The 23567-nt window shown below is 50.4% G+C and overlaps 1 protein-coding gene across 1 annotated transcript in view; it reads left to right on the top strand.

The window, feature by feature from the left end:
• Nucleotides 1-23567, top strand: part of LOC140428025 (cilia- and flagella-associated protein 47-like) — a 1060448-nt gene that overhangs the window by 369768 nt on the left and 667113 nt on the right. Inside the window, exons 39-40 of the mRNA XM_072513997.1 lie at nt 9055-9205; nt 18895-18983. Of these exons, the coding sequence (XP_072370098.1) occupies nt 9055-9205; nt 18895-18983 (240 nt within the window). The remainder of the gene's footprint in view (nt 1-9054; nt 9206-18894; nt 18984-23567) is intronic.

The raw sequence follows: 23567 nt of genomic DNA, 5'->3' as shown, positions 1-23567 counted from the left end.
TAGATAGAGTGGTCAAGAAGGCATACAGCATGCTTGCCTTCATCGGACGGGGTATTGAGTACAAGAGTCGGCAGGTCATGTTACAGTTGTATAGGACTATGGTTAGGCCACATTTGAAATATTGCGTGCAGTTCTGGTCGCCACATTACCAGAAGGATGTGGATGCTTTAGAGAGGGTGCAGAGGAGGTTCGCCAGGATGTTGCCTGGTATGGAGGGTGCTAGCTATGAAGAAAGGTTGAGTAGATTAGGATTGTTTTCGTTGGAAAGACGGAGGTTGAGGGGGGACCTGATTGAGGTCTACAAAATTATGAGAGGTATGGACAGGGTGGATAGCAACAAGCTTTTTCTAAGAGTGGGGGTGTCAATTACAAGGGGTCATAATTTCAAGGTGAGAGGGGGAAAGTTTAAGGGAGATGTGCATGGAAAGTTTTTTACGCAGAGGGTGGTTGGTGCCTGGAACGCTTTGCCAGCGGAGGTGGTAGAGGCGGGCACGATAGCATCATTTAAGATGCATCTAGTCAGATATATGAACGGGCGGGGAACAGAGGGAAGTAGATCCTTGAAAAATAGAAGACGGGTTTAGATAAAGGATCTGGATCGGCGCAGGCTGGGAGGGCCGAAGGGCCTGTTCCTGTGCTGTAATTTTTGTTGTTCTTTGTTCTCTCCACCTGTCCGTTTCCCCGGGGTTTGTAGCTGGTAGTCCTGCTCGAGGCGATTCCCTTACTGAGCAGGTACTGACGCAGCTCATCACTCAAAAAAGAGGCGCCCTGATCACTATGTATGTAGGTGGGGAAACCGAACAGGGTGAAGATGCTGCGCAGAGCCTTGATGACAGTGGCAGAGGTCATGGGGCAAGGGATGGCAAAGGGAAAACATGAGTAGTCATCAACAACTTTGAGAAAGTACACGTTACGGTCAGTGGAGGGGAGGGGCCCTTTGAAACCCATGCTGAGGCGTTCAAAGGGGTGTGAGGCCTTCACCAGGTGGGCCTTGTCTGGCCGATAGAAGTGCAGTTTGCACTCTGTGCAGATTTGGCAGTCCCGGGTCATGGCCCTAACCTCCTCAGTGGAGTAGGGCAGGTTGCGGGTCTTGACAAAGTGGAGAAGCAAGGTGACCCCCGGATGACAGAGGTCATTGTGGATAGCCCGTAACCGGTCTGCTTGCGCGTTGGCGCAGATACCGCGGGACAGGGCATCTGGGGGCTCATTGAGCTTCCCAGGACGATATAAGATCTCGTAGTTATAGGTGGAGAGCTCAATCCTCCACCGCAAAATCTTGTCGTTCTTAATTTTGCCCCGCTGTGTGTAGTTAAACATGAAGGCAACCGACCATTGGTCTGTGAGGACAGTGAATCTGCTGCCGGTCAGGTAATGCCTCCAGTGACGCACCGCTTCCACAATGGCTTGCGCCTCCTTTTTGACTGAGTCGAATCTCACAGGCATGGAGGGTACAGGAAAAAAAGGCGATAGGCCTCCCTGCCTGGTTAAGAGTGGCTGCCAAGGCAAAGTCTGACGCATCGCTCTCCACTTGGAACGGGATAGATTCGTCCGCAGCATGCATCGTGGCCTTGGCAATGTCGGTTCTGATACAGTTGAAGGCCAGGCGGGGCTCAGCCGGCAGGGGAAAAGTAGTGGACTTAATAAGTGGGCGGGCCTTGTCCGTGTAACTGGGGACCCACTGGGCATAGTAAGAAAAGAACTCCAGGCATTTCTTCAGGGCCTTGGGGCAGTGGGGAAGGGGGAGCTGCAGGAGGGGGCAGTCGGGGTCAGGCCCCAGGACTCCGTTTTCCACGACATAGCCGAGGATGGCTAGCCGGGTTGTGCGGAAAACGCATTTCTCCTTATTGTACGTCAAATTAAGGAGTTGGGCGGTGCGGAGGAATTTTCTAAGATTGGCGTCGTGGTCCTGCAGGTCATGGCCGCAGATGGTGACATTATCCAAGTACAGGAACGTGGCCCGCAGCCCGTACTGGTTGACCATTCGGTCCATCGTTCGTTGGTGACGCCGAAGGGAACCCTGAGGAAATGGAAGAGGCGGCCGTCTGCCTCAAAGGCAGTATATTGGCGGTCCACCGGGCGGATAGGGAGCTGGTGATATGCAGACTTCAAGTCTATCATGGAAAAGACTTGCTACTGTGCAATCTGATTGACCATGTCAGATATGTGGGGGAGAGGGTACGCATCAAGCTGCGTGTACCGGTTGATCGTCTGACTGTCGTCGACTACCATCCGCTTCTTCTTTCTGGTCCTAACGACCACCACTTGTGCTCTCCAGGGGCTGTTACTGGCCTCAATGATCACTTCCTTCAGGAGCCGCTGGACCTCTGACCTGATACAGGCCTTGTCTTGAGCACTGTACCGTCTGCTCCGGGTGGCGACGGGCTTTCAGTCTGGGGTGAGGTTCGCGAAGAGCGAGGGAGGGGCGATCTTCAGGATCGTGAGGCTGCAGACGGTGAGAGGGGCCCCGAACTTTAAGGTCAGGCTTCGGAGGTTGCATTGAAAGTCTAAACCTAGTAGCAGCAGGGCACAGAGATGAGGGAGGACGAAAGCTTGAAATTGGCGTAGTCGACGCCATGTATCGCAAGGTTAGCGATGCAATACCCCTGGATCTGCACGGAGTGTGATCCGGAAGCAAGGGAGATGGTTTATGAGATGGGGAGGACCTGGAGGGAGCAGCGCCTTACCATATCCGGGTGGAGGATGCTATCTGTGCTCCCGGAGTCGAAGAGGCAGGACGTTTCCTGTCCATTGAGTCGGACGGTCATCATGGAGTTTTGAAGGTGATAAGGCCGGGACTGGTCGAGCTGAATTGAGCCGGGTTGCGGGCGACTGGTAGCGGCAGTGGCGGGATGGTCCCAACATGGCGGCCCTGATGAGACGCACGTGGCGGGTGGCGTCGAGGATGTCGGCCAAAATGGCGGCCCCCACCAGTCGCATGTGGCGGGCGGCGTTGAAGATGGCGACCAAGATGGCTGCCCCCACTGGTCGCACGAGGCAGACGACGCGTCAGAAGATGGCGGGCCCAGCAGGCACGATGCCACGCTGCGGGGTCTGTGAGCCTCAGGCTGGCCCTGGCAGGCTTTTGATTTTTGGACTTTAGGTCGGGCCAGGCATACCTTAGCAAAGTGCCCTTTCTTGCCACACTCGTTGCAGGTCGCATTTCGAGCTGGGCAATGCTGCCTGGTGTGCTGGCCCTGCCCGCAGAAGTAACAATACGGCCCTCCGGAGCTGGCAGGCTGCCGCGCGGCGCAGGTATGGGCACACCCGGGTCGGGTGATGGCTGCGCCTCCGACGCCCCCGAGGATGCCGCATAGTCGGATGGAAAGGCCTCCATACTCTGGAAGGCCACTTCCAGCGAGGTAACTAATTTCACCGTCTCCTTGAGGTCGAGGGACCCTTTCTCGAGAAGCCGTTGCCGGATGTAGCTGGACCTACCGTGACCATCTGGCAGTTACAACTCTGGACGAGTACCCTCAGTTCGTGCAGATATTCAGCCAGCGACTCACCCTGGCGCTGACGCCGCGTGGTCAGGAGGTGTCGAACGAGTACCTCATTCACTGGCCTCACAAACTGTCCTTTGAGCAGCTCCACTGCCTCCATGTACGAGGCCGCATCCCTGATTAACCGAAAAATCCTGTAGCTCACCCGGGCGATGAGGAGACGCTGTTTGAGTACCGGGGAGACCACGGCGGCTGAGGAGACGAGGTAGGCCTCGAATCAACTGAGCCAATGCTCGAAGCTAGCCGCAGCTTCAGCTGCCTGCGGGTCGAGTTCAAGAGGATCAGGTTTCAGAGCGAGGTAATTTCATTACAATAAAAGCTTTAAGTTTCTGGGGGTCACCATCACCAACAGTCTGTCCTGGTCCACCCACGCTCATGCAACAGTCACGAAAGCCCAACAACGTCTCTACTTCCTACGGAAGCCAAAGTAATTTTGCATGTCTGCATCAACTCTCATAAACCTTTACCAATGTGCCATAGAGAGCATCCTATCCGGCTACATCACAGCTTGGTATGGCAACTGCTCAGCCCAAGATTGCAAGAAATTGCAGAGTGTGGTGAACTCAGCCCAACGCATCACACAAGCTTGCCGCCCACCCATTGATTCTGTCTACACCTCCCGCTGCCTCAAGAAGGCAGACAGCATTGGCAGAGACCCCTCACACCCAGGCATTGCCTTCTTCCAGACTCTTCCATCAGGCAAAAGGTACATAAGTTTGAAGACCCGCACATCCAGACATAGGAACAGCTTCTTCCCAAAACTACTAGACTCCTCAACGATCCTCCCTCGGACTGATCTGTTCCCTGTAAGAACACTATTCACGACACCCTATGCTGCTCTCCAATCACTATTTGTTGATGTACCACTTGAAATGTACTCTGTCAATTATTTTTTCATTTGTCTACTATGTACGTACTGTGTACGTTCCCGTAGCCGCAGAAATATACTTTTCACTGTACTTCAGTACATGTGACAATAAATATTAAATGTCAAAGAAAGAGACTTACGCTGTTGCAAAAAAGGTACAAAGTTTGAAGATTGGATGTGTTTTTGAAACCAGCAGAGGGCCACCAAAAGGTTGATTAAAAACGTTGAAAAAAATAGAATGAGTGAACTTACCAGGAATTTAAAAACAGATTTTAAGTATTTTCATAATCAAGTGGAGATAGTAGCTAAAGTAAACATTGGCCCCTTAGAATTGAGACAGGAGAAATTATCATTGGAATAAGGAAATGGCAGAGACATTGAACAAATATTTGTGTCTGCCTTCAAGTTGGAAGACACAAGTTTCACACCAGAAATAGACGGTAACCTCGGGACTAAAAGAGTGAGGCAGTTAACAAAATTAATATCAGCAGTGAAAAAATATTAGCAAAACTTGAGGGGTTAAAAGCCAATAAATCCCTGGGACCTGATGGAACCTTGAGGGGTATAAAATAGATAGCTGAAGAGATTGTGGATGTACTGGCTACAATTCTCCAAAGTTCCTTAGAATCGGGAATGAGCCTGGGTGGGATTCTATTTAAGAAGATCGTGCAGACTCGATGGGCCAAATAGCCTCCTTCTACATGGTAAGAATTCTATGATAAGTTACACACCATCCTGACTTGGGACTATTTTGCCGTTTCTTCAATTTCAATAGATCAAAATCCTGGAACTCCCTCCCTAACAGCTCCTTCCCACCCTACATCACATGGCTTGCAACAGTTCAAGATGGCTCACCACCACCTTCCCAAGGGCAATTAGGATGGGCAATACACGTTGGCCTTACCTGTGACAACCACATCCCATGAATGAATAAAAAACAGTTCCAGCTTAATTTGTGGAGTCTCCGGAAGGTCCTCAAATGAATACAATGAGTGGAGTTCCCAGTGGTGATTAGCTCACTATGGGGCGTTGCTCAGTTATTTTGAGCTGGGCCTGCTCCTAACATGATGTGAGTTCGCGGAAGACAGTTTGCACTTAAAATTCTGCAATCTTATGTGCTGGTTATGTGAATACCAGGGACATGGTGCAGAAAAAACAATGCAATCAAGTTGAAAACCAAGTTTGTAATCTCTTTCTAAAATTATCTTTGTATTCGTTTATGGATTCTAGTTTCAGCATTGCTTCTGGTAGGATATTGCCAGTCCTAATATAACTTTCATGCAATGGATTTTCTTCCAACCACCTCCGTTCTTTCGTGATTAATTTCAATGTGTGCTGTCTTTAACATCATGGTTGCACACCAACTGCAGGTTGAGGGAGTCGAACCCATCTGGGTACGGCTTAGCATTTCTTTTTTAAAAATAAATTTGAGTACCCAATTAAATTTTTCCAAGGGGCAATTTAGCGTGTCCAATCCACCTACCCTGCACATCTTTTGGGTTGTGGGGGTGAAACCCACGCAAACACGGGGAGAATGTGCAAACTCCACACGGACTCCACTCCAGAGCCGGGATCAAAGCTGAGATCTCGGCGCCGTGAGACAGCAGTGCTAACCACTGCACCGCCGTGCCTGCCCCTCAGCTTAGCATTTTGATACGGCATCCATAAAGCTATTTGTGCGCAGTTAATGGCAACCTCCACCTTGAGGAAACCTACTATCCTGGTAAAGCACACTACCTGATTCTCCATTTTCAGAGAAAACACAATGTAATCCCTTTTCCTGGTATAAAGAGCCACAAGTCACCTCCCTAATGAATTGCAAACTGGGAGACGTTAAACATGTGTCCTACACCAACTTGAAGGATTCCAACGCAAAGATATTTATGGCCATGGTCACTATCACAGTCACTGGCAGTGCCATCCTTTTCCTGCTCTGATACTTCTGGCCTGCTTACAAGAGATGATAGATTTCAGTGAGGACTGCACCACAAAACAGGTGCTGAACATACTGCTGATTGAAGTAAGAGAGATGCTCTCTTAAGACCCTGGGTGGATAACGCTTCCTGCTGAGAGTCTTCTTCCCCTCTTCCTCCCTATGCAGCTTTTCGTCAGTGTTAGGGAACCATTGTGGGGAGCGTGCAGCATGGAGAATCATGAGGACTTCTGGAGTCTGGGGGACTGTGCTGCTCTGCCTGGTTCCAAAGGAATCCTGGTATTTTTTGATGTCACCTTAGCTATTTAAACTGTGGTGGCCATGAATAATCTTGAGACAAATGAGCCCTACACTTGCTCTCTTCAACCCAAACTAATTTCTACAAATGAGCTTAAAAGCTTAGGCCCCTTCATTTACTTCTGTAAGGGGCTAACATACATAGAAAATAGAAGCAGGAGGAGGCCATTCAGCCCTTCCAACCTGCTCCACCATTCATTTTAATCATGGCCGATCATCAAGTTCAATACCCTAATCCTGCCTTCCCCCCCATATCCCTTGGCCCCTTTAGCCCCAAGAGCTTTATTTTATTCCTTCTTGAAATTACATGTTTTCACCTCAACTACCTTTTGTGGTAGTGAATTTCACAGATTTATCACTCTCTGGGTGAAGAAATTTATCCTCACCTCAGTCCGAAAAGGTTTACCTCTCAGCCTCAAACTATGACCCATGGTTCTGGACTCCCCCATCATCGGGAACATTCTTTCTGAAACCACCCTGTCTAATCTTGTTCGAACTTTAAAAGTTTCGATGAGATCCCCTCTGAATCCTCTAAACTCCAATGAATATAATCCTAACTGGTTTAATCTCTCCTCATATGACAGTCCTGCCATTCCAGGAATCAGCCTGGTAAACCTTCGCTGCAGTCCTTCCATAGCAAGAACATCCTTCCTCCTATAAGGAAACCAAAACTGCACACAATGCTCCAGGTGTAGCCTCACCAATGCCTTATACAATTGCAGTGAAACATCAATATTCCTATACTCAAATCCTCTTGCTGTGAAGGCCAACATACCATTTGCCTTCTTTATGGTCCGCTGTACCTGCACGCTTACTTTACATCCATTCAAATAATAATCTACCTTCCTATTTTTGCTATCAAAATGGATAACCTCACATTTAACCACATTATACTGCCATGCATATGCCCACTCACTCAGCCTGTCCAAATCCCGCTGAATCATTTCTGCATCCTCCTCACAGTTCACCCTCCCACCCAACTTTGCATCATCTGAAAATTTGGAGATAATACATTTAGTTCCCTCGTTCAAATCATTAATATGTAATGCGAACAGTTGGGCTTCTAGCACAGATCCCTGCGGTACCCCGCTAGTCACTGCCTGCTAATCGAAAAAGACCCATTTATTCCAAATTTCTGCTTCCTGTTTGCCAATCGGTTTTCCATCAGCTTGTTTTAGGTGTGCACCAACAAAACCTGGTAAGGTGCCTTTAATAATGTGATAGCACCTATAACACAGGCACAACGTGAGATGCTGTGCCTGATTTTAGTTGTTTTTTGCCCCTGCCCAGCTTGTTTATTTGTTCTATATTTTTGTGTAGAAAGATATGTGTGAATGTGAAAATGGCACATATCCATGGATATATTCGAGAAGGCGGCATTCAACTAAGTAATAATTTAAACATTTTAATGTAATTTAAAGAGGTCATTTCTCTGACAGTGGAATAGTTCACACTGGATTATTCAATTGAGTTGATGAATATAATTACATTGGTTTTGAACTGAAGCTCAATATTGCTGTGAATGAACTGTCAAGTTTAGTCTGGCAGACATAGAATTCTTATTAGTTGGTATAGAATTTGTCTGACGAATGGTGGCAAATTACATTGATGGTTGATTGCTTCAAATTATATAAATCTTCTCAGATGGATAATTTATCATTTTAACTGAACTGCATAATTTGATTTACTTTGGAGTGGGAAACAGAGATATTTCAGTTTAAAGATTGGCTTGTATTTGATGATGTGGCAACTAAAACAACACAGCTATTTATGCAAGCAGGCCAGCTTGTACTGGTGCCAACTCTTAGTCCAGATAAATGGGTAGGATTGGTAGGAGGAATGGTGTCCAGCTGTAAAAATAACCACGCAATTTTAAAAATAGGTAGCTGATATTAAAGTGATCAATCAGTATTGTAGTAACATGGGCAAGAGCTTAAATTAAATGAAGGGCATATGGGGAATAAAACAAACCAATAAAAATTGGTTGTTAAAACATATCACCTTGTATTAAAAAGCATTGAAATTCCTTATATACATTTCAAAGAAAAGAACTTCTCTGGCTTATAAGTGAAATTGACTTTAAATTCAATTAGAAGAATGGCAGATATGTCTGATTCTTTCAATTTCAATTATTGCAATGTTTTGTGTGCAGAAATGTTGGTTGTAATATTGCAAAACAGAATTCACAAGCACTTTGAAAGAGTATATTCCTAAAACATGAGTACAGTTGTGAACATGATAAATTAAAATTGAGATTGGGATTCAGTGTTTATGTAGACCAAGATGTATTGGAGTTGAGTTCTGAGTATGTGCTAGTGGTATGAAACATCACACCCAACACTAGGACCATGTTGGAAAATTCTAAATGTAATGCCTGCAATTTTATGTCCATTATATTGATACATTTGATTGATCTTTGCTTATAGAACTGAACTGTCAACATTTGTTTCAAACAGGAGTCATGTTGATATAATTGTGGAATTCAGAAGCCGGTTCTTGAACACAGAAGAAGCTTTGCTGGTTTTTGTATCAAGATTGAGGAAAGGAATAGCGGCCACCACAACTACATTTTTACTAATTTCACAAATCAACAGCATTAATCCTACTGTAAGTGAATACTAACATATGGGGTGGGATTCTCCAGAAAGAGTGTAGTAAAGTGTGGTAGCGGGCGGTAATTGCCGCAAGCTTCCCAGTGCTTGGCCCAACAAGGCCGGCAACGTATTCAACGTTAATTGGTCCACTTAGCGTGGTCCACTTAGCGAGGCCTCACTGGCTTCTCACCACAAATGAAAGCTCGCCAGCTGATTCAACTGCACTGCGCTTGCCAGTCCCCTGCTAACATGATTGAGCAGCACTTAAGCAGCTCTTGCTCAGCCAACCCCAGTCAAATCGCAACAGTGACCGGCCCCAAGATTCGGGAATACAGATATGGCCAGGCTCCTAGACGCAGTGAAGGCCAGAAGGGATACCCTGTTCCCCCGAGGGTCCCGGAGGGTCAACCACAGGGCAGCCAGTGCTGCCTGGGACGAGGTGCCAGCAGCTGTGAGCGCCAGGAGTGTGACAAGGAGGATTGCCCTCCAGCATTGGAAAACGTTCAACTATCTACACCGGGTACCATGAGTGAATAGATAGCTATGCACCAGGCTTCTGAGGCACAATGTGGTGAGCACCCTACAGGTGCTGATGCAATCATGGGGTGGAAGCAGGAACCCCCCAGGCGAGCCAGCAGTCTGAGGCCTGCTGGATCCCACGACCCAGCTGGGTGCCAGCCTGATGCTGAGCTTGTGGAAGTGGTCATCCCGGAGCTGAAGGAGACATTAGGGTGCTGCCATGACATTCATAGGGAGATATCAACGACACTCCAGCAGGTCTATAGCCGATTGGAGGAGTTCCAGAGACTATGGGTGCAGGAGATGTCACTGGCAATGCGTGGCACCGAGGCCAACACTGCTACAGTGGCAACCGCAGTGGAGTGCCCGGTGCACAACGTCAGCACCATTAGTGAAGATGTCCAAGGTGTCGTGCAGTCAGTGAGGGCCTTGGCAGAATGTCCACCTCATTGGGGGATGTTACCCAATACCAGGTTGACCTTGATGATGTTCTGCAGGACATGTCCGACTCTCAGATGGGAATGGCCGAGGTGCTGCAGAGCATATCCCAGTCACTAAGGAGCATCACCATGGACGATGACACAAAGGTGCAGACCATGGGGAGAGCCAGATGATGCAGGGGCAGCTGGGGCTCGAACCAGCTGTCCCTCTATCCCAAGGTGAACCCCAGGGCCCTATGGGCACCAACCGAGAGGAAGGGGCGCTGGGTGCCAACCTGGACCTGCCCCATGGAGTGGTGACTCCTGAGCTCCATAGTCCTTTAAGCACGCTTAATAAATTGTAGCGCACAAAGACTCACGAGAGACGAATAGAGATGAAGTCGATGAGGCTTTATTAAGCGTGACTTGTTCCCCGCAGTTCAGCAACAGACTGGCCTGCGGGGGAGAACTCCTGGTTCTTATACTCTGCCTTCAGGGTGGAGCTAGAGATCAATAGCCAACCAGGACCCGGGATCTGTCAGCCAATGGCATCACGGCTTCACAGTCCCACATGACCCCTAATGCATACTACCACATTCACCCCTTGTTAAAAATGAACCCGGCGGGGTGGTGCTTCGCATGGTGGTAGGGGTTTACAAGGCTGGTCCTGGGAGGAAAAAAAACTTTTGCATGTCATCACAGTGCCCTACACTGGGTGGGCTATGTACAGGGTTTTTTGTTTTGAACTATTTACAGTATTCGTAAGAGGGAAAAAGGAAAAAAATTCTCGTTAAAGTCCACAACATTCTAGTGTTACACCGATGCCACGAGTCGGTCGGGCGGTCTGGTCGTCCTTGTCGATCGCCTCAGCCCCGGTGGTGGTGGTGCTTGTTCCAGTGTTGTCGTCTCCGGGAGCTTTACGGTTTCTGCTTCAGCTTCACTTCTGGTCGGACCTGGGAGGAGGACCGATCCTCCCGGGAAGGGGGCGGTCGCGGGGTGCGCCGGTGGCAGGGAGGGGGTGATTGGTATCGAGGGGGTGTGCGTGTTGCCGGCGGGCGCCAGATCTCGCAGGGAGACCGTGTCCTGTCGGCCGTCGGGGTACTCCACGTAGGCGTACTGCGGATTCGCGTGAAGGAGGTGAACCCTCTCGACCAACGGGTCCGACTTGTGCGCCCGCACATGTTTCCGGAGCAAGATGGGTCCTGGGGCCGCCAGCCAGGTCGGCAGCGACGTTCCAGAGGAGGACTTCCTGGGGAAGACAAGGAGGCGCTCATGAGGCGGTTGGTTAGTGGTGGTACACAGTAGCGACCGGATGGAGTGGAGGGCGTCCGGGAGGACGTCCTGCCACCGTGAAACTGGGAGATCCCTGGACCGTAGGGCCAGTAGGACAGTCTTCCAGACCGTGCCGTTCTCCCTCTCTACTTGCCCGTTCCCCCGGGGGTTGTAGCTGGTCGTCCTGCTCGAGGCTATACCCTTGCTGAGCAGGAACTGGCGCAGCTCGTCACTCATGAAGGAGGGACCCCCTGTCGCTATGGACGTATGCGGGGCAACCGAACAGTGTGAATATGGTGTTAAGGGCTTTAATGACTGTGGCCGCTGTCATGTCAGGGCAGGGGATGGCGAAGGGGAAACGGGAGCACTCGTCCACCACGTTCAGGAAGTATGTGTTATGGTCGGTGGAGGGGAGGGGCCCTTTGAAATCCAGACTGAGGCGTTCAAAGGGACGGGAGGCCTTGATCAGGTGCGTACTATCCGGCCTGAAAAAATGCGGTTTGCACTCTGTGCAGATGTGGCAGTTCCTTGTGACTGTACGGACCTCCTCCACGGAGTAGGGGAGGTTGCGAGACTTTATAAAATGGTAGAACCGAGTGACCCCCGGGTGGCAGAGGTCCTCGTGGAGGGTTTGGAGACAGTTAATTTGTGCGTTGGCACATGTGCTGCGGGATAGGGCATCGGACGGCTCGTTCAGCTTTCCGGGACGGTACAAGATCTCATAGTTGAAGGTGGAGAGCTCGATCCTCCACCTTAATATCTTGTCATTTTTAATTTTGCCCCGCTGTGCATTATCGAACATGAAAGCCACTGACCGTTGGTCAGTGAGGAGAGTGAATCTCCTGCCGGCCAGGTAATGCCTCCAATGTCGCACAGCTTCCACTATTGCTTGGGCTTCCTTTTCCACTGAGGAGTGGCGGATTTCTGAGGCGTGGAGGGTTCGGGAGAAAAAGGCCACGGGTCTGCCCACTTGGTTAAGGGTGGCCGCTAGAGCTACATCGGAGGCGTCGCTCTCGACCTGGAAGGGGAGGGTCTCGTCGATGGCGCGCATCGTGGCCTTTGCGATATCCGCTTTGATGCGGCTGAAGGCCTGGCAAGCCTCTGTCGACAGAGGGAAGGTCGTGGTCTGTATTAGGGGGCGGGCCTTGTCTGCGTACTGGGGGACCCACTGGGCGTAATATGAAAAGAACCCCAGGCAGCGTTTTAGGGCTTTGGAGCAGTGAGGGAGGGGAAATTCCATGAGGGGGCGCATACGTTCGGGGTCGGGGCCTATTATCCCATTGCGCACTACATATCCCAAGATGGCTAGCCGGTTTGTGCTAAAAACGCACTTGTCCTCGTTGTATGTGAGGTTCAAGGCTTTAGCGGTCTGGAGGAATTTTTGGAGGTTGGCGTCGTGGTCCTGCTGATCGTGGCCGCAGATGGTTACGTTGTCAAGATACGGGAACGTGGCCTGCAACCCGTGTTGATCAACCATTCGGTCCATCTCTCGTTGGAAGTCCGAGACCCCGTTTGTGACGCCAAATAGGACCCTTAGGAAGTGGCATAATCGCCCGTCTGCCTCGAAGGCTGTGTACTTGCGGTCACTTGGGCGGATGGGGAGCTGATGGTAGGCGGACTTGAGGTCCACGGTGGAGAAGACCTTATATTGGGCAATCCGATTGACCATGTCGGATATGCGGGGGAGAGGGTACGCATCTAGCTGTGTGTACCTGTTGATGGTCTGGCTATAGTCTATGACCATCCTTTGCTTCTCCCCTGTCTTTACTACTACCACCTGTGCTCTCCAGGGACTATTGCTGGCCTGGATTATGCCTTCCTTCAGTAGCCGCTGGACTTCGGACCGAATGAATGTCCGGTCCTGGGCGCTGTACCGTCTGCTCCTAGTGGCGACGGGTTTGCAATCCGGGGTGAGGTTTGCAAACAAGGATGGGGGCTCAACCTTGAGGGTTGCGAGGCCGCAGATAGTGAGTGGGGGTATTGGGCCGCCGAATTGGAAAGTTAGGCTCTGCAGATTGCACTGGAAGTCTAATCCCAGTAATGTGGGCGCGCAGAGTTGGGGAAGGACGTAGAGCCTGTAGTTTTGAAACTCCCTCCCTTGTACCGTTAGGGTCACTATGCAGAAGCCTTTGATCTGTACGGAGTGGGATCCTGCAGCTAGGGAAATCTTTTGCGCACTGGGACGGATGGTCAAAAAACAGCGTCTTACCGTGTCGGGGTGGATGAAGCTTTCTGTGCTCCCGGAGTCGACCAGGCATGGTGTCTCGTGCCTGTTGATCAGCACCGTTGTTGTCGTCGTCTGGAGTGTCCGGGGCCGTGCTTGGTCCAGCGTCATTGAGGCCAGACGTGGTCGTAGTGCTTCAGCGTCTTCCTCGAACCCCGTGGAGCCGTCGATGCTGGGGTCCATTGTTGCCGTCCAAGATGGCGGCGGGGGTGAACAAATTGGCCGCCCCCATGCATCGCACATGGCTGGGGGGTCACAAGATGGCGGCGGGGGTGGACAAAATGGCCGCCCCCATGCGTCGCACAGTGCTGGGGGGTCCCAAGATGGTGGAGCCCCTCCTCCCCTCGTGGTGGCCGGGACCCAAAATGGCGGCGCCTGCGGGTCGCACATGGGGCGCTGGGGGGGTTGGGGAGCGTTTGAAACGCGCAGGACTTCTTCTTCTCCGGGGACAGCGGCGACCCCCCGAGACTGGCACACAGCCGCGAAATGGCCCTTTTTCCCGCAGCTCTTGCAAATCGCTGCGCGGGCCGGGCAGCGCTGCCGGGGGTGTTTCGCCTGGCCGCAGAAATAGCAGCGGGCCCCCTGGGGCGACTTGGCGTCTGAACCGCGCAAGCCTGTGGGGGGGGGGGGTTTGTCGCGACGGGGGTCCACGGAGCCCAAGGGGCTGCCGCGCGGTCGGGGCCGTAGGCGTGGGCGTTTCGCGCGGCCACATCTAGGGAGGCTGCAAGGGCCCGTGCCTCAGAGTCCTAGCGACTCTTTTTCTAAAAGTCTTTGGCGGATTTGGGGAGAGTTCATACCTGCCACAAACGCATCGTGAATTAACATGTCCGTGTGTTCAATCGCGTTTACCGGCGGGCAGCTGCAGGCCCGTCCCAAAATTAGCAGCGCGGCGTAGAATTCGTCTAGCGATTCTCCGGGACTTTGCCGTCTCATTGCGAGTTGGTAGCGTGCGTAGATCTGGTTCACTGGGCGAACATAGATGCTCTTTAGTGCTGCGAACGCCGTCTGGAAATCCTCTGCGTCTTCTATGAGGGGGTAAATTTCCGGGCTTACCCTCGAGTGCAGGACCTGTAGTTTCTGGTCTTCTGCGACCCGGCCGGGGGCCGTTCTGAGGTAGGCTTCGAAACAAGTCTGCCAGTTTTTAAAAACTGCTGCTGAGTTCACGGCGTGGGGGCTGATCCTCAGGCATTCCGGGACGATCCTGAGCTCCATAGTCCTTTAAGCTCGCTTAATAAATTGTAGCGCACAAAGACTCACGAGAGACGAATAGAGATGAAGTCGATGAGGCTTTATTAAGCGTGACTTGTTCCCCGCAGTTCAGCAACAGACTGGCCTGCGGGGGAGAACTCCTGGTTCTTATACTCCGCCTTTAGGGCCGAGCTAGAGATCAACAGCCAACCAGGACCCGGGATCTGTCAGCCAATGACATCACGGCTTCACAGTCCCACATGACCCCTAATGCATACTACCACACTGGCCATCAGCTCCCCTGACCAGGTCAGGGAGGGCGGTGTGGGGGTGTAGGTAGGGTGTGACGGGATGGTGGGGGAGGAGGGGGGCAGCACCATCAGGAGAGTGGGGAATTGTCACACACAATAAACACCCTTGAGTACAACCAGTATGATATCTCTGTCACTTTCTTCTGCAATGCCGGCCAACCTCAGAACCCTTGGCCCTTTTCTCCATGCATCCCCTCCTCCCCGTGGCACTCGCCCACTCTCCGGCCATGGACATGTCCCCGGAGCTGTGTCCCATCCCCTGGGTGTTCGGATATTGGCTGCTGGGTGTGTGGTGTTGCCTCCCACAGTGTTCAAGCACAGTGTCCATGCATCAGGCTTCTGACTGGGATGCTAGGCAATGACTCCCACATGCTACATGGCCCATCTACCCACAGGAGTCCACTTGTGTTGTGTGAAGTGCTCACGCAACCATATTTGACAATTCCCTATTAGCAATATCCTTCAGCCGCACGGCCAGAGATCTTGGCAGCCGATGGGGGTTATGGGTAGTTTGTAGGGAAGTCGTTGCCCCCCAGTTATGCCCCCCATGGCCTCCCCCACCCTTCGGTGGTGGCCCAACCCGGCAAAAGGTTCTCCACCCCAAGCCAAGCGTCCCCCACCGCCCACCAAGCACTGGGGTGGCAAGCCCAGACCCCGGGCTGTTTGTCTGTGAGCAAAGATGGCTTCCTTCCTTGACTCCCCACAGAGGACCTTTCACAGATGCATGTTTTGCAAAAGGAGTACTAATCGGTGCCAGTATGACGACTTGCTGGGTAGCCGTTGAATCACAGACGCCGTTGGATATGGGGTCGCTCCTTGTAATTGTATGAAAATAGGGCTCAAGTTGGTTTCTCGCCACGCTAAGGCAAGATCCTGATTTCGTCTACGGAAGTGGGCCGATTGCATCGCAAACTGTTTGGCACCTGGCGCAGTTGTTATTTTCAGCCTCTCTCACTATTCACCAACCTCGTTTTGCTCAACCGAGAGTGCAACGAGGCTGTAGAATCCCGCCATGAACTTGTGTTAATGTATCTATTTGTCGGTCCCTTTTTTCCGATAACATTGCTTTTCCAATTGAGTGATTCTTCATAGCCATATCACATTGTTAATCTGAGAGTTTCCTTTGTTTTACATTATCACAATCTAATTGATTGTCACTTACCATGGATTGACCTGCTCAGCATTTGTTTGACAATGACAGTCAAGGATGGAGAAGGGTTTATTTTCTTACTGGTAACTGGGCGACCTTTTCCATGGTATCTACTACTGTTAAATTTTGAACTTCGTTTGAAAATGTCCATGGTCACTGCTGCTTTTTGCTCTATGATCATACGAAGGAATAGTATCATTATGACTTTTGAAAATGCAACAGTTTAAAATTATTACTTTCACTGTATTAATTTTATTGCATGTACTTTTCAGATTTTGATGGGCTATCTTGTTCTAAGTGCCCAGGACTAACATCGACCAAAATCTTCTGTCCTTCGGGGTGTACTCCCTGGAGGTATCCCGGAAGATGCGCTGAGAAAACCTCTTGGAAGTTCACACCATGGACTAAATTGGAATTGCCTGGGAAGTTTCAGCATCCAATTGTCTGGAACCTTCCAAAGCTCCAATTTTAAACTTGGAGACTTTGGATAGTTCCGCCTCTCTCAGCTGAGTATTAGTTAGAAGAATTGAAATCAGTTTCAATTCCTGGGTAACTTTGGTGCTATTTCCCGCTACCCAAACACCCACTGGGCCCCCTGACTACACTCACTCCCTGACTGCCCCATGCCCCCCTCCCCCCCCCCCCCCCCCCCCACCCCAGACTCCAAAGATCCCTGACTTTAGTCTCCCAGTCTGAAAATATTGTTTGGAAGGATGGCCAGATTATACCTCCACTAATCTGATACTATAGCAGCACAAGGATGCCACCATCATTGACGACTTATTAAACTTCAATGAGTGAATAGTCATACCAAGAGCTCTTCAGTTTGATTTTCTTCAAAGCCATCATCAAAATCACCACGAAATAGTAAAATATTGTGCGAGAGAACAGCAATCAATCTGGCAGCCAGACATTATTTGCTTGTATAATAAATGATTTGTGTTACTTTTGCTGTAAATAGCCAAGATGAAAAAGAACCATTATTGCTTCCTACTTTTCCATCATGGCTATGGAGTGCCTGGAAATAAACCTATTTGAATTTGGGGAGCAAACCTTCTTTATTGTTATTGATTACTACTCATGAAGTAAACAGATTGCATGGCATCACAGCTGAAGCAGTCATCCAACCCTCATGAGAATTTCTGCAACATATGTCATCTAGGACGTCATAGTGTTCAACAGTGGACCACAAATTGCCAATGACCTATTCCAGAATTTCACAAATAAATATGGCTTTGTTCATGTAACCCGTTTACCTCGCTATCGTCAAGTGAATGGGAAGCTGAGAGGGATACAAACCATCAAAAATTTGTTGAAGAAAAAGGGAAAGACTTTAATCTAGCTCTTCTGAATTATCGAACTTGACCACTACAGAGGAGATTCTCACCATCAGAGTTACCAATTGAGAATGCTACTTCCATCTCAAACACAAAAAGTTAATCCTATTATCACCACAAATGATCACAAGAGGGTAACACAATGTGAAGAAGACCAGAGAAGCAATCAGGGTCAGAACTTTAATCACAGGCATAGAGCACATGAGCTATCAGTGCTGAAGCTCAGGGTGAGAGTATGAATCTGAGACCATCAGAAGGAAGGCACAAACGTTGAAAAAAACTCCACAACCAAGATTTAGACCGATCAGTGTTTATAAGGAGAAACAGCAGCACTTTGATGTCCATGGAGCAAAACTCAACTGAAAATTGAGTTTACCACCTAGATCCTGATAAAGAAGAAAACCTTAGTACAGTGAACACTCCCACTGTCAGAACGGAAAGTATTGAATGTCCTCAACCTCAAAATGAGATCAGAATGGGATCAGCAAGATTGGTCAAGGCACCTTGGAGCTTAATCTTGTGAAGTTGGAGATGTTTGGGGGTGGGGAGATGTAGGAGGATGTAAATATAATGCAGATAAAGACTTGGACAACATGTAGAGTAAAGGATTAACATGAGAAGCAGACATGATGCTGATGTAGTAATGATGTCCGATCACGTGACAAGAAGTACAAGAGATCTGGAAGGAAGAGAAGTTCCAAACTTGTGCAGAGGTCCAAGTGTGTAAATAATTGTTGTAAATAAAGAGTAAAAGCTTTAAGAAAATATAGACTCGAGCAGTATACTGTGGACAATCCCCAAAAGCAAATCTAGACCCTTACCACACAACAAAACATCCCCCACTACCCGACTATCCCGTTTCAAACTCACCTCCCACATTACCTTATATCTGGGATATTTAAATTTAACAGAAGATGATGGCAGTTAGTGCCGTAAGAACACTTCCCCTGCTGATCTTGCGCTAGACTGTCAGTCTCCAAGGACTGCTGTGCTGCACATATTTCAGCAGGCGCGGGTTGGAAGTGCTGGCGAGAAATGTGCACTTCCAGACTGAAGTCAGTGAAAAGGAGCAGAGTGATAATCCAGCAGTGATTACTGCGCCAGGGAAGATTCAGCCCATTATCACATGTTAAATAGAAATGCATTCCTTCCGTCACCAAGCACAAATTTGAGCAAAGGTTAATTTTGTGCACTGTTTTTCTTTATTTTGTTGAGCACAATGTCATTTTTATTTTGTCAATCGTTGCACTTTGAATTGTGTTTTCTTCCTTCTAATTTTCAGACTACTTTTAAGTGTGAATCTCCATGCTATGAGCAGAAGAAAATGCAATTAAACATAACCAACCCTTTAAATAGAAAGGGGGATTTCAGGTATGTCTGAATTGATGGATGTGCATGTAACAATTAATGTTAAGAGCTATCTGATAACTTGCTATTCTCGCATTTAAGCCAAATAAATGATTTTGCCGACATAGGGAATTTGGCTTCAGTGGGAATTTAGTGCATAGGGGAATGGAGGTGCTCACTTTATTTATTTACTGCCTCCAATAATTGATGTTTTGTGTGTCTCAAAGCTCGCAACTTGAACTAGATAAATCAATTAATTAATAGAACTAATCAATTCAGTTAAGTTCAGTTAAATATAATGAATTAACTGATCAAATACATCAAGTTAGATTGGCTGGACGCGTGGCCTGCAGTAACCGCAGCAAGTGGGAAATATGTCGAGAGCATTGTGATCATAGAATCCCTACTGTGCAGAAGGAGGCCACTCGACCCATCGAGTCTGCACCGACCGACCCTCTGAAAGAGCACCCTAACCAGGCATCCATCCTATCCCTGAAACCCCGTAACTGCACATAATCCGCGCATCCCTGGACACTAAGGGGCAATTTATCATGGTCAATCCACTTAACCTGCACATCTTTGGACTGTGGGGAGAAACCAGAGCACCTGGAGGAAACCCACGCAGAAATGGAAAGAACGTACCAACTCCACAGTCACTCAAGGCCAGAATTGAACCCGGGTCTCTGGTGCTGTGAGGCAGCAGTGTTAATCACTGTGCCACCATGCCGCCCCATGATCCCGGATAACCATATCTGTAGCAAGTATCTGCAGCTTGAGGAAATGAATTTTGAGTCGTCGAACTGTCGTTCAAGCTGCACTGAATGCAGGGCAATCGGAGTTGCCCACTTACCGGGACACTTTATTCCAGGAGGCAACTCCTTGAGTTAAGTGGAACTTTAGAGTTGGGCAGTGTTGGGGACCAGGGATGTGTAACTGTGACTGAGGCAGGTATGAACCTCAGCCGTTGACCTTGGCTGACAGTTATGAGGTACTTACTTCCTGTGTGGATGAGACCAAGGACTGCAGGGTGGATGGGAAAACTGACCAATGGCGCAGGAGGCCATTGAAATGAGTGGAGTGAAAAAATATGTGGTACTGATATGCAATGGTATAGATACTGTTTCCTATAGCTTTGACGAGAGGTTCCAAAGAATATGTTGCCTGCCTGATGCCAACTTTAAAAACATCTCCTTGTGGCTCAAGGTGAATTTGGAGTGGGATGGGAAGGATTTTGTTGTTGTGGTAGTCACCACTGTTTGTATATAGTACACATATGAGATGTAATATGGTAAGGCTCCTGTACTACAGGTACGGGGATAGATCCGTGCCTGCTGGCTCCGCCCTGTAGGCGGAGTATAAATGTGTGTGCTCACCGAGCTGCAGCCATTTCTGCAGCAGCTGTAGGAGGCAACACATCTCTGCGTAACAAAGCCTCAATTTCTCTCTACTCTCGTCTCGTCGTAATTGATAGTGCATCAATTTATTACGCAGAGATTTTACAGCGACGGACCTTCACATCAAGCCAGATCTCCTGCAACTGCACCCTCAAGCAGATAATGCCACGTTGGCCTTCGACCACTGGCTAGCTTGCTTTGAAGCCTACATCGGATCAGCGACAGAACCCCCCTTAGAGGCACAGAAACTACAGATCCTGTACACACGGTTGAGCTCCGATATTTTTCCTCTTATCCAGGATGCACCCAACTACACTGAGGCCATGGTGCTTCTGAAAGAGAATTACACACGGCCGATCAACAAACTCAACGCCAGGCACCTCCTGTCCACGCGGCACCAACTCCCCGGTGAGTCATTGGAAGATTTCTGGCATGCCCTGCACGCCCTGGCGAGGAACTGCGATCGCCAAGCAGTTTCGGCCGTTGAACATTCCGAACTCCTAATCAGGGACGCTTTCGTTACGGGCATAGGGTCGGCATACATCTGCCAGCGCCTTTTAGAAGGGGGTACGCTCGACCTCGCGGCGGTCAAGAAACTCGCGACCTCGCTAACGGTAGCTTCCTGTAATGTACAAGCGTACGCCCCCGACTGCATGGCGACCCCATCCTGGACGTCGTGGACCCCACCAGCGACCGCCCCCAGCCAACCCAAGCCTGCGCCGCGCGGCAGCCAGCCAACCCCGGGGGGCCCAAGTGCTATTTCTGTGGGCAGACAAAGCACCCCCGCCAGTGCTGCCCGGCGCGGAGCGCACTCTGCAAGGCCTGCGGGAAGAAAGGACATTTCGCGGTGTGCCAGGCCCGGTTGATCACCGCTGTAACCAGCCCCATTGTTCCTGCACCCCCCCACGTGCGGCCCATGGGCGCTGCCATCTTCCCCCCATCAGACCTCGTGGGGCCCGTGGGCGCCGCCATCTTCTGCGCCATTTTGGATGGCGCCTCAAGACCCCTGCTCGTCGGGCACTTCATTGAGCCACTCATCGCCCGCAACCGCCGCCGACCAGCCCGGGGCCCACCAACACCAGCCGCAGCTCGCCTCCATCACGCTCGACCAGTCGCAGCCACACAACCTCGCAACCGCGACAACGACGGTGAAAGTCGATGGCCACATGACACCTTGCCTTCTCAACTCCGGGAGCACGGAGAGCTTCATCCACCCCGATATGGTAAGGTGCTGCTCCCTCGCGGTACGCCCCATTACCCAACGAATCTCCCTAGCCTCCAGATCCCACTCTGTGGAGAACCAGGGGTACTGCACCGCCACCCTCACCGTCCAGGGTGTTGAGTTCAGCAACTTCCGGGCTCTACGTCCTCCTCAACCTCTGCGCAGCCTTGCTACTTGGCCTGGACTTCCAGCCTCCAAAGTATAACTCTGAAATTCGGCGGCCCCCTACCACCCCTTACTGTATGCGGCCTCACGACCCTTAAGGTCACCCCCCACCTTCTCTGTTAGCGAACCTCACCCTGGATTGCAAACCCGTCGCCACCAGGAACAGACGGTACAGCGCCCAGGACAGGACCTTCATCAGTTTGGAGGTCCAGTGGCTACAGCGAAGGCATCATTGATGCCAGCAACAGCCCCTAGAGAGCCCAGGTGGTAGTTGTAAAGACTGGGGAGAAACACAGGATGGTCATTGACTACAGTCAGACCATCAATCGGTACACGCAGCTCGACGTGTACCCCCTCCCACGCATATCTGATATGGTCAATCAGATTGCACAGTCTTCTCTACAGCGGATCTGAAATCTGCCTACCATCAGCTCCCCATCCGCAAGGCGGACCGCCAATATACGGCGTTAGAAGCAGACGGCTTTCTTTACCACTTCCTTAGGGTTCCCTTCGGCATCACTAATGGAGTCTCGGTCTTCCAACGGGAGATGGACCGAATGGTTGACCGGTATGGACTGTGGGCCACCTTCCCGTACCTGGATAACGTCACCATCTGCGGCCACGACCAGCAGGACCATGACGCTAACCTTTCTAAATTTCTCCACACCGCCAAACTCCTGAACCTAACGTATAACAAGGAGAAGTGCGTGTTCAGTACTAATCGCTTAGCCATCCTTGGCTATGTGGTGCAAAATGGAGTTCTAGTGCCCGACCCCGATCGCATGCGCCCCCTCATGGAACTGTCCCTACCCCACTGCCCCAAGGCCCTCAAACGATGCCTGGGGTTCTTCTCATACTATGCCCAGTGGGTCCCTAACTATGCGGACAAAGCCCGCCTACTCATTCACTCCACAGTTTTCCCCCTGATGGCTGAGGCTCACCAGGCCTTCAACTGTATCAAGGCCAACATCGCCAAGGCATGCGGTCGACGAGATCTTCCCTTTCAAGTTGAGAGCGATGCATCAGACTTCGCTCTAGCCGCCATCCTCAACCAGGCAGGCAGACCCCTGGCATTCTTTTCCCGCACCCTCCCGCCTCCAAAATTCGGCACTCCTCCGTCGTAAAGGAGGCCCAAGCCATCGTTGAAGCTGTGCGGCATTGGAGGCATTACCTGGCCGGCAGGAGATTCACTCTCTTCACTGACCTACGGTCGGTTGCCTTCATGTTCAATAACAGACAGCGGGGCAAGATCAAAACGATAAAATCTTGAGGTGGAGGATCGAGCTCTCCACCTACAATTACGTGATTTTGTATCGCCCCGGTAAGCTCAACGAGCCCCCCGATGCCCTATCCCGAGGTACATGTGCCAGCGCACAAGTAGACCGACTCCGGGCCCCACACAATGGTCGCTGTCACCCAGGGGTCACCCGGTACCTGGCACCAGCTGGGTTCCCCCCCCCCCCATCTGCCCCGGCGCCACCCATCCTCCCCCCAGCGCACCTCACCACAGCCCCCGCTCCAGGACGATCCGTCCTCCCATTGGTTCCACCTGGGGATGAAGATGAGGACTATACGCTCCCGGAGTCACTGGCGACCAAGCCAGTGCCTGCATCGCCACCGGGACTGCGGCGCTCACAACGGAAGATCAAGGCACCCGACTGGTTGAATTTGTGAACTTTTCCAGAACTGTACATTTTAAAAATGCTCACTTACATGTAAATAGTTTTCCACCAACCCTGCTGGACACCTTTTTTAACAGGGGGTGAATGTGGTTGTCACCATTGTTTGTATATAGTACACATTAGAGATGAGATGAGATGTAATACG

Source organism: Scyliorhinus torazame, chromosome 8 (assembly GCF_047496885.1).
Source record: "Scyliorhinus torazame isolate Kashiwa2021f chromosome 8, sScyTor2.1, whole genome shotgun sequence".
Taxonomy (NCBI): Eukaryota; Metazoa; Chordata; class Chondrichthyes; order Carcharhiniformes; family Scyliorhinidae; genus Scyliorhinus; species Scyliorhinus torazame.
The sequence above is the reverse complement of the archived record's forward strand: the minus strand, read 5'-3'. Positions and strand labels throughout refer to the sequence as shown.